This window comes from Chiloscyllium punctatum, chromosome 10, assembly GCF_047496795.1.
Source record: "Chiloscyllium punctatum isolate Juve2018m chromosome 10, sChiPun1.3, whole genome shotgun sequence".
NCBI classification, from domain to species: Eukaryota; Metazoa; Chordata; class Chondrichthyes; order Orectolobiformes; family Hemiscylliidae; genus Chiloscyllium; species Chiloscyllium punctatum.
In genome coordinates this window covers 80,978,162-80,990,495 of record NC_092748.1, presented here as the reverse complement: position 1 = coordinate 80,990,495, position 12,334 = coordinate 80,978,162, and the positions used below count along the sequence as shown (strand labels likewise).

The 12,334-nt window shown below is 40.9% G+C and overlaps 1 protein-coding gene across 8 annotated transcripts in view; it reads right to left on the bottom strand.

The window, feature by feature from the left end:
* LOC140482335 (solute carrier family 35 member F5-like) overlaps positions 1 to 12,334 on the bottom strand; it is a 117,791-nt gene that overhangs the window by 50,796 nt on the left and 54,661 nt on the right. For 7 of the 8 annotated variants that reach the window (XM_072579629.1, XM_072579632.1, XM_072579630.1 and 4 more), the window contains one exon: positions 4,012 to 4,062. The exons of the other annotated variant lie outside the window; for it this stretch is intronic. In XM_072579629.1, the coding sequence (XP_072435730.1) occupies positions 4,012 to 4,062 (51 nt within the window). The remainder of the gene's footprint in view (positions 1 to 4,011; positions 4,063 to 12,334) is intronic. 8 annotated transcript variants of the gene reach the window in all.

Here is a 12,334-nt window from a genome sequence, read left to right as displayed (position 1 = left end):
AATTATTAGCAAAAAGTACAGTTGTCATACAAAACGTGACTACTCTTTCAAAAGAGCCAGCTCAACACAATAGGCTGAATGGTATCCTATTGTGCTATACATTTCTACGATCATAACTTGTTAATTATGCTGCGTGGGTAGCATGCTTTGGAATTACTGGGGATATAAAATTCATCCACAGCAGTTTACACTGTGGGCTGAAAATGTTACCTATCATTCACTGACAATTGCAAGGTAAGGATAACCACAAACATGTGAAAGTCCCTCCCTTCCAGTAACCTTCAATAAAAGCATAGTTGCTAAGTTTCTCACCATCAACCTCTTTGGGATCACCAACCAGCAGGATTATAACTGGACTGTTATGTCAACAGCAGGACAGAGAAAAGGTACTATGTGACAAGCAGTTCACATCTGATCCCTAAACACATTTGCACCACTTCTCGAGTCATAGAGATGTACAGCTCAGAAACAGACCCTTCAGTCCAACCTGTCCATGCTGACCAGATATCCCAAACCAATCTAGTCACACTTGCCAGCAGCCGGCCCATATCCCTCCAAACCCTTCCTATTCATATACCCATCCAAATGCCTTTTAAATGTTGCAATTGTACCAGCCTCCACCATTTCCTCTGGCAGCTCATTCCATACACTTACCACCCTCTGCGTGAAAAGGTTGCCTCTTAGGCCTCTTTTATATCTTTCCCCTCTCGCCCTCTAGTTCTGGACTCCCTGACCCCAGGGAAAAGATTTTGTCTATTTATCCTATCCATGCCCATCATAATTTTGTAAACCTCTATAAGGTCACCCCTCGGCCTCCGATGCTCCAGGGAAAACATCCCCAGCCTGTTCAGCCTCTCCCTGTAGCTCAAATTCTCCAACCCTGGCAACATCCTTATAACTCTTTTCTGAACTCTTTCAAGTTTCACAACACCTTTCCGATAGGAAGGACACCAGAATTGCACGCAATATTCCAACAGTGGCCTAACCAATATCCTGTACAGCCGCAAGATGACCTCCCAACTCCTGTACTCAATACTCTGATCAATAAAGGATAGCATACCAAATGCCTTCTTCACTATCCTATCTACCTGAGACTCCACTTTCAAGGAGCTATGAACCTGCATTCCAAGGTCTCTTTGTTCAGAAACACTCCCTAGGACCTTACCATTAAGTGTATAAGTCCTGCTAAGATTTGCTTTCCCAAAATGCAGCACCTCGCATTTATCTGAATTAAACTCCATCTGCCACTTCTCAGCCCATTGGCCTATCTGGTCAAGATCCTGTTGTAATCTGAGGTAACCCTCTTCGCTGTCCACTACACCTCCAATTTTGGTGTCATCTGCAAACTTCCTAATTGTATCTCTTATGCTCACATCCAAATCATTTATGTAAATGACAAAAAGTAGAGAACCCAGCACCTATCCTATTGGCACTCCACTGGTCACAGGCCTCGAGTCTGAAAAACAACCCTCAACCACCAACCTGTGTCTTCTACCTTTGAGTCAGTTCTGTATCCAAATGGCTAGTTCTCCCTGTATTCCATGAGATCCAACCTTGCTAATCAGTCTCCCATGGGGAACCTTACAATGCTCAAAGCAGATATGTGACAAAACTCAGATCATTGCTTGCCTGGACATAGCTTGGCACCATCTAGGATAGAGGAGTTTGCCTGATTAGTTCTCCTTTATTACACTTCATATCCAACTCTGCATTGCCATTAGAATGTAGTTGCTCTATTCACAAGATACACTACAGAAGCTCCCCAAGCTTACTTTGACGGTGATCCCAAACCCAATGACCTATACCACCAAGAAGGTCAACAGCAGCAATGTTGTGATAACGCTATTACTACCAAGCTCTCCTGCCAGATAAACTACATCTTGGATGGATCAATTTTCATTCAAAACTGAGGTGTCAACATCCTAGATGTTACTCCAATAATGGTAACAGCAAAAAGAATGCATCATGTATCTTTTCATCTCACTAAGTGGTGTAAGCATATAATGCATTGAAGAGAATGCATTAAAAAAAAAACCCAGGTGAATATTCAGGCTTTGCAATGCAATATTTTGTACACCGACGTTATTTTGTACATAAGTGCAATATGATATTGGTGTAATAGGACATTAAAACTATGGCAAGTCGTAAGCTAAATGAGAAATGAACATTATTGATTTATCCAAATGTATATTGAAAACTGATTTGGGAACTTTACGCATGACTTGAAATGAAAGCAGTTAAACTTTTCTTATCGCTCAACTTATTTGCATTTCATTTAATCTTACTTTCAGCTCATTTACAGATGGAAATATATTTGTAGAAATTTACATAAGATGAAACATTGGGAAAAATTAGCAAAACAAAATTTCATGCATCTTCGATATATATTTTAATGTCATATATTAGAACCAAATTAACAGCGATTACTCAATTTTATCTATTAAAATTGCGGAATCCAAACTTCAAGGTTGAAACGTAGAGCTTTAAAATTGATTTCGCATACAAATGCTTAAAAATTAACTGAATTGTAGCCAGACAGTTTCTACTTACCAATTATTTCTAAACATTAAAATCATGAATGTTACATTATAATTCTGGTGACTGAGGGCAGTTTTCATTAAACAAAATGGACTAAATCTGGAGAAAACACAAACTGCCAGAGAGAGTCAGAAAGTGTGACAATGTAAGGGATCGAAGTTAAAGTTTTAGTAAAATAACCATCATTCCAGAGTTCAACGCTAATCTTTTCACTTCAGTGGTTTATGGTAATTCAATTGCTCATTCATATTTCGGCTTAGAAATATCTGCCAGTTCCTTCCTTAATGTGTCAGTGATTTCCAAACAGAGAGAGTGTTATCAAAAATATTAATTAAAGAATATTTTAATTGGTTCAAGTGGAATACTGATAGCTTATCTCTTTAGACACTTTAATACATGTGGTTTAGATTGCTGTTACTTTGTTGAATAATGTCAAGACCCAATTCACTAAACATTAAAAATGGAAATTGCAATACAGATAAAGGCCATACAACCCAACCACTGATGATGGGCATTAAATTTTTACTTAATATCTATGAACTCACAATCCCATCCAAGGTCTTGCCTCCTCAATTCTATTTTCAGTGATAGACTGAATTATGCTAATGAAGGTTCACTGTTTAGAAATGTTAACTATGATTCTCTCTCTGTAAACACTGAACATTTACAGCATTGCCTGTTTCAGCTTTCCAGCATTTGCATTATGGTGCTCTTGTGCTAGATTTAAACATTATACACTTTACAGTTAAAAAAAATCTCCTTTCATATTGTTTTATTGCTTTCCTTATCATGGTCATAACCTTTTTTCCAATTTACTTTTTGCTTGTTTCTATAATATTACGTCTTACTAATTCAACGTCTTTTTTCTCTTTAGTTTAGTTCTAACAAATTCAGAAGTAACTACACTATAACAGTATTAGTGAAGATAGAACAATCTTCCAATGGTGATATGACAAATACTTTGAAAAATATTGTAATAGTTTGCAATCAAAAAATCTTCACTGCTATCGTTCAAACAAAAAAATCTTCAATATTTAAATGGTAATCTCACCTAATACTCCTGATATCATGTGCACGATGTAGCAATACAAAGAGCACAGTAAATCAAAAGAACAGAATAGTAATAAAATAAAGAGGAAATTTTAATTAATGATTTAACATGAGAAATATCTTTACGACCTATAAACTGGCAGTAGATTTGATTAAGTTTAATAAAAAAAAATTTAACATCAACAAAATCTATTTTCGATACCACAGGAATGTACAGAAGCACAGCGCACCAGAAAAAGGGAGTATATTGTGTCACATCAGCAAAGAATACCATAAATCAATGATTCTCAACAAGGGACATTTGATCTTCAGGCAGACGTCCAACTTATGAATCTACTTGGCTTATGGAGAAAATCCATGTTTAAATATCCAATAACCTTTAATGGCCTGGTTGTGATGATGGTTCTGACCCTCGAAACTTACCTAGGGATGCAACCCACTTTCCTAGGATGGTTGACGACATGTCCCACCTTGCTGTCATGTGGGCATTAAGGAAAGAAGAACCAGGTAGTTAGAAATACGACAAATACTAATGCAATATGGTGTAAACACTTGAGGATGGAGTTCCTGCAATTCAAATCCATGCATAGATTCATTGAAGATCAAAGGTCAAAGCTCCCAATTCTGCAATTCCAGACCACCAACACATCAACAGTTAACTTCAGCTTTACTCAGCTAAACTTACTTTTGTGCCTTTATCTGTGCCTTCCTTTGTGTTATCTTAGTAAATGTTTTTCCATTTTGCAGAATTTTATTGCATTCTCACAATACTGAAATTGGTGAAGGCCCTGAAAACTGAAAACATTCAAGTCCATTGATGTTTTGCTGAAAGTTAAGAAGAACTGACAGTTTTACTGAAGAATGAAGAAGATGGCTATATACTGTTTATTGGTACCAATATATACGTTTCTAAAAGTGCAAAGAGAATTACAAATCATTTTTTTTAAACAACTAGGAAATGATGCACAGATCATTGGAGAAAATAAGGCACAACAACTGATTACAGTCAGCAAGTACAAGCTTAATTTAAGGTTGAGGGCTGATCATACTGTAGCATATTCATGATGAAATCACACAATCAATTACAGCGCCAATCATACCCTGATTAGCAAGGGACTAAGTTCTGATGTATTAGCATATAAATTTAGTTTAGATTCATCCAGCTGAGTGCTATAACCTTGAAAAATTAGGATGTTAAATGGGCTGCATTACAGTATCAAATGCTGTAAGTAGCATAAAATAAATAGGAAATGTTTTCTTATTTAGAATTACACGCCAATAAATAGATTTGAATATAAATATTCCGATACAATTTCATAAGTAAAATTTGGAAACATTGGTAGTCATTGCGCATTGGAAAGAAAGTGATTCATGAAAGTTACATTCTCCAATAGAATGATGGCAGCCATGAAATGCATCATGACTGCAAAATGGCAGTTTCAAAAAGGCACAATTTTGAAAGGGAGAGAGTGTTGACAATATCTGAGGAGAGGGAACCACTTAAAATGCCAGTCAGAATGGGGCTCATGAAGATAACTCTTATGGCTAGCAAGTTAATGGAAACTGGTTTTAGTAAAAAAAGAGAAAGATTGCTTGAGGTGGAATAGAAGAGCATTTCAGGTGAAGGGCAGAATTGAATCCGGGGAGTAATTCAGGTTAGTGAGTAAGGACAAAAGATGGACAGCTGAACAGATAATCTCAGTGAAGAAGAGATCCCTCAACTCCTTTTAGAAGTTTAAGGAGAAATGAAGCCTGGGATGACATTTGCTCTCTGGGACAAATCTGAAATAGCTCTTCCAGAACAGAGTGATGCTCGATACTATTGTGAAACAGCAAGGTCCAATGATGGACACCTAAACCGTCCAACTAATGTACTGCTTAACATAGTTCTATATATACATTTACAGGTACAATGTCTCAAATTTGGCTACCTGAAATTCAGTGACCTCTGAAATCTGGACATGTTTTTTAAGTTGCCGTGCACAAATTCATTAGTGTTAGATAAATGGTTCTCTTTTCCTGCACTTCAAATGATCTGAGCAACTCTTGATTTGACTCATCTGCACTGAAAGTTGTCAAGATCTCAAATTTGGCATGGTATGACCCCCAGGCTGCCACTTTTTAGACACATTACCTGTACAAACATATTGCTTGTGGAAGAGGTACTGTACAAGTTGAAGAATTATTTGTTTTTCATTCATTTTTCCTATCAGAATCACTATTTACCCAGGTAAATAGTGCAGTGAAGAAGGCATATGGCGTACTGGCTTTTATTGGTAGAGGAATTGAGTTCCGGAGTCCTGAGGTCATGCTGCAGTTGTATAAGACTCTGGTGCGGCCGCATCTGGAATATTGTGTGCAGTTTTGGTCGCCATACTATAGGAAGGATGTGGAGGCACTGGAACGGGTGCAGAGGAAGTTTACCAGGATGTTGCCTGGTATGGTAGGAAGATCCTATGAGGAAAGGCTGAGGCACTTGGGGTTGTTTTCTTTGGAGAAAAGAAGGTTTAGGGGTGATTTGATAGAGGTGTACAAGATGATTAGGGGGTTAGATAGGGTTGACAGTGAGAACCTTTTTCCACGTATGGAGTCAGCTATTACAAGGGGGCATAGCTTTAAATTAAGGGGGGGTAGATATAGGACTGATGTTAGGGGTAGGTTCTTCACTCAGCGAGTCGTAAGATCATGGAATGCCCTGCCAGTAGCAGTAGTGGACTCTCCCTCTTTATGGGTATTTAAGCGGGCATTGGATAGGTATATGGAGGATAGTGGGTTAGTGTAGGTTAGGTGGGCTTTGATCGGCGCAACATCGAGGGCCGAAGGGCCTGTACTGCGCTGTATTGTTCTATGTTCTATGTTCTATGTTCTAATTAAACAAATTAAATTCCCTAAAAAACAATTTTATTATTCCTCCTAAATTGCCCAATTTGTTGAAAGGTTTTATCTTCCATTTTCTGCCAGGAGTCGAGAGAGTGTGGTACAAGCCCACTAATGTAAATATCCCATTTAGGTTTTAGATCTGTAACCAGACCGACATTGTCTTTTTAAAACAGTTTCTGATACAGTATGCATTCCATCTTTCATCAATACTGCCACATTTCATTCTAAAATGTTTTATCTTTCAATTCTGTTCAATTGCCACAAAATGGATCTTGTGTAAATGGTGAGAATAATTTTCAATGTTACACTTATCAAGAACTCTGAACTTGGACACAGATCCGAGCATTGTGTCAGTCCTTCAGCCATCATTAGCGAAACTATAACCACCAAAATCTAACATAGCCTTAATATCATCATTAAGTTCGAGTCTAACTGGGATTGTTGAAGGGTGTGTTAGGAGCAATATAGTAAGTTCTCACTTAGTTGAATCTGTACTCCTAAAAATTGTTGCTATCCTCTAGGAATCAACATTAAAAGACAGAGTTAGGTTCCTGTGGACACTTCCTGCCTGGTAAAAAAATAATGTTAAAGCTGAAATACTGTACCATACATCTGCAGCACGGTGTGTGCATTCCTAGCTGAAATAACTTGCAACATCAATCACTGATTAAAACAGAAATACAAACTAAGTTCAAATTAGACAAATAGCCAGTCTCTTCAGCAGTCCTTCCAGCTATGGGATGACTTGCTTTCAGAAAAAAGAACAAAGAAAATTTACTGCCAAGGAACAGGCCATTTGGCCCTCCAAGCCTGTACCGATCCAAGTCCACTGTCTAAACCTATCGTCCAATTCCTAAGGATCTGTATCCCTCTGCACCCCACCTACTGCATCTGTCCAGACGCACCTTAAATGAATCTACCATGCCTGCCTCTACTCCCTCTGCTGCCAAGGTGTTCCAGGCACCTACCATCCTCTGTGTAAAGTACTTGCAACATGCATCCCCCTTAAAGTTTTCTCCTCTCACCTTGAATGCGTGACCTCTCATTATTGAATCCCTCACCCTGGGAAAAAGCTTATCTCTATCTACCCTGTCTACACCCTTTATGATGTTGTAGACCTCAATCAGGTCCCCGCCTCAATCTCCTTTTTTTCTAATGAAAACAATCCTAACCTACTCAACCTCTCTTCATAGTTAGCACTTTCCATACCAGGCAACATCCTTGTAAACCTTCTCTGCACCCTCTCCAAAGCTTCCACAGTATTCTAAAGGCAGCCGAACCAACGTCTTGTACAGTTTGAACATGACCTGCCAGCTCTTATACTCATTAACCCATCTGATGAATGCAACTCTATTCACCTGTGCAGCCACCTTCAGGGTACAATGGACCTGCACTCCCAGATCTCTCTGCTCATCAACTTTTCCCAAGGTTCTTCCATTTACAGTATAGCTTGCTCTCGAATTAGACTTTCCAAAATGCATCACCTCACATTTGCCCAGATTGAATTCCATCTGCCACTTCTCCGCCCAATTCTCCAGTCTATATTCTCCTGTATTCTTTGAAAGCCCCCTATACTTTTTGCTACTCCACCAATCTTTGTGTCATCTGCAAACTTATTGATCAGACCACCAATGCTCTCTTCCTGATCATCTACGTATATCACAAGCAACAGTGGCCCCAGCACTGATCCCTGTGGAACACCACTGGTCACCTTTTTCCATTTCAAAAACTCCCTTCAACTACTACTCTCTGCGCCCTGTTGCTCAAACAGTTCTTTATCCACCGAACTACAACACCCTACACACCATGTGACTTCACTATCTCCATTAGTCTATCATGGGGAACATTATCAAATGCCTCACTAAAGTCCATGTATATGGTATCTATAGCCTTTCCTTCATTTATCAACTTGGTCACTTCCTCGAAGAACTCTATTAAGTTGATAAGGCACAATCTCCCCCGCACAAAACCATGTTGCCCATCACTGAGAAGCCCATTCTCTTCCAAATATAAATAGATCCTATCCCTCAGTATCTTCTCCAGCAACTTTCCCACCACTGATGTCAGGCTCACTGGTCTGTAATTATCCGGAAAATCCCAACTACCCTTCTCTCACAGGGGGGCCAAAATTAGCAACCCTCCAGTCCTCCGGCACTTCACCGATGTTTAAGGATGCTACAAAGATATCTGTCAGGGCCCCAGCTATTTCCTCACTTGCCTCCCCCAGCAACCTAGGATAGATCCCATCTGGTCCTGGGGATTTGTCCACCTTAATATCCTTTAGTCTAACCAAAACATCCTCCCTCCTTATGTCAACGTGATCCAGACCAAACAAACTTCTATCCCTAATCTCAAGATCCATCATGTCCCTCTTCTCAGGTGAGCACTGATGCAAAGTAATCATTGAGAATCTCAACTATTTTCTCAGGTTCAACACACACATCCTTCCTTTCTTATCCTTCAGTGGACCAATCCTTTCTCTAGTTACCCTCTTGCTTCTTATGAATAAAAGGCCTTGAGATTCTCCTCAATTCTGCTCACTGAAGTAATTTCATGACCCCCTTTTAGCCCGCTTGATTCCTTATTTAAGATTGGCCCTATTCTCCTGACATTCCTCCAAAGCCTGTTCTGTTCTTAGTGGCCTAGACCTTATGTATGCTTTCTTTTTCCTCTTGGCTAGTCGCATGATTTCTCCTGTCACCCATGGTGCATGAATCTTGCCTTTCCTATCCCTTGTTTTCAAAGGGACATGTCTATCCTGCATTATCTTCAACCTATCTTTGAAAGCCTCCCACATATCAACTGTGAACTTCCCTTCAAATAGCTGCCCCCAATCCACATTTCCTAGTTCCTGCTGAATTTTGACACAATCTCCCATCACCACTACCCTGTTTCCTCGACATCATGCAGTAATCTGTTAACCTATTTGTTCTCCTACCTCACGCTTACAGTTGGGAGGCCTACAGTACCGTCCCAACAATGTAACTGCACCCTTCTTATTTTTCAGCTCTACCTATAATGCCTCACTGCTCAAGCCCTCCATTGTGTCCTCCTTTAGCACAGCCATGATTTCATCTTTGACCAGCAATGCAACTCCTCCCCCCTCTTTTTACTTCCCTCCCTGTCCTGTCTGAAACATCTATATCATGGAACATTTAGTTGCCAACCATGCCCTTCCTTCAACCAAGTCCCTGTGATTACAATAATGTCATACTCCCAGGGACCAATCCAAGCCCTAAATTTGTCTGCCTTACCCACTGTACTCCTTGTATTAAAGCATATGCACTTCAGACCACCAATTCCTTTATGCTCATCTGCTCTCTGCCCACTCTTCCCTTGGTAATGTTAATTTCATGATCCTACTCCTTACAGTCTCCAGTTTCCACCTCACTAAATACTAGTCTTCTCATCTGGTTCCCAGCCCCCTCCCAAATTAGTTTAAACCCTCCCCAACAGCAGTAGCAAAAACTCCCCTAATGACATTGGTTCCAGTCTGGTTCAGGTGTAGACCATCCAATTTGTAATAGTCTCACCTTCCCCAGAACCAGTCCCAATGTGCCACAAATCTGAACCCCTCCCTAACATCATCCCTCAAGCCACATGTTCATCCTGTTTATTCTTTTATTTCTATCTTGGCTAGCATGTGGTACTGATAGCAATCCCGAGATCACTACCTTTGAGGTCCTCCTCTTTAACTTCTCTCCTAGCTCCCTGAATTTTGCTTTCAGGACCTCATCTCATTTTTTATCTATGTCATTGGCGCCTATATGCACTATGACAACTGACTGTCCACTTTCCTCTTTCAGAATGCTCTGCAGCCAAATCAGTGACATCCCTGACCCGAGCATCTGGGAGCCAACGTACCACCCGGGAATCTCGTTTTGGCCACAGAACCGCCTATCTACGCCCCTTACAATAGAATCGCCAATGACTATGACCCTATATAGAACATACAACATATAAAATTACAGCGCAGTACAGGCCCTTCAGCCCTCGATGTTGCGCCGACCGAAGCCTACCTAACCTACACTAGCCCAATAACCTCCATATGCCTATCCAATGCCCGCTTAAATGACCCTAAAGAGGGAGAGTCCACCACTGCTACTGGCAGGGCATTCCATGAACTCACAACCCGCTGAGTAAAAAATCTACCCCTAACATCTGTCCTATACCTACCACCCCTTAATTTAAAGCTACGTCCCCTAGTAACAGCTGACTCCATACGCGGAAAAAGGTTCTCACTGTCAACCCTATCTAAACCCCTAATCATCTTGTACACCTCTATCAAATCTCCCCTAAACATTCTTTTCTCCAATGAGAAAAGTCCCAAGTGCCTCAGCCTTTCCTCATACGATCTTCCTACCATACCAGGCAACATCCTGGTAAACCTCCTCTGCACCTGTTTCAGTGCCTCCACACCCTTCCTATAGTATGGCGACCAGAACTGCACACAATACTCCAGATAAGGCCGCACCAGAGTCTTATACAACTGCAACATGACCTCAGGACTCTGGAACTCAATTCCTCTACCAATAAAGCCCAGTACGCCATATGCCTTCTTCACAGCACTATTTACCTGGGTGGCAACTTTCAAAGATCTGTGTACATGGACACCAAGATCCCTCTGCTCATCCACACTACCAAGTAGTCTACCATTAGCCCAGTAATCCATCTTCTTGTTACTCCTACCAAAGTGAATGACTTCACACTTAGCTACATTGAATTCCATTTGCCACCTTACTGCCCAGCTCTGCAACTTATCTATATCCCGCTGTAACCTGCCACATCCTTCTTCACTGTCCACAACTCCACTGACTTTCGTATCATCCGCAAACTTGCTCACCCAGCCTTCAAGCCCCTCCTCCAGGTCATTTATAAAAATGACAAACAGCAATGGTCCCAAAACAGATCCTTGTGGAACACCACTAGTAACTGCGCTCCAAGATGAACCTTTACCATCAACTACTACCCTCTGTCTCCTTCCAGCCAGCCAATTCCGAATCCAAACCTCTAATGCACCCTCAATGCCATACCTCCGTAATTTTTGCATTAGCCTGCCATGGGGTACCTTATCGAACGCCTTGCTAAAATCCATATACACCACATCTACTGCTTTATCCTCGTCCACTTCCTTGGTCACCTTCTCAAAGAATTCAATAAGGTTTGTGAGGCACGACCTGCCCTTCACAAAACCATGCTGACTATCCTTGATCACATTATTCCTATCCAGATGTTCATAAATCCTATCCCTTACAATTCTCTCTAAGACTTTGCCCACAACAGAAGTGAGACTGACTGGCCTATAGTTACTAGGGCTGTCCCTGCTCCCCTTCTTGAACAAGGGGACCACATTCGCTATCCTCCAGTCTTCTGGCACTGTTCCCAAAGACAACGACGACCTAAAAATCAAGGCCAATGGCTCCGCTATCTCCTCCCTAGCTTCCCAGAGGATCCGAGGATAAATGCCATCAGGCCCAGGGGACTTATCTATTTTCATCCTTTCCAGTATTCCCCAGACCTCTCCCCGACGTACCTCAAGGCCATCCATTCTAATCACTTGTGACTCAATATTCACATCAGCAACAGTGTCCTGTTCCTGAGTGAATACTGACGAAAAGTATTGATTTAGTGTCTCACCAATCTCCTCCGCCTCCACACACAACTTCCCACTACTATCCTTGACTGGACCGATACCTACCCTAGTCATCCTTTTATTCCTGACATACCTATAGAAGGCCTTTGGGTTTTCCCTAATCCTACCAACTAAGGACTTTTCATGTCCCCTTCTCGCTGCTCTTAGCTCTCTCTTTAGATCCTTCCTGGCTACCTTATAACTCTCAATCGCCCCAACTGAACCTTCACGCCT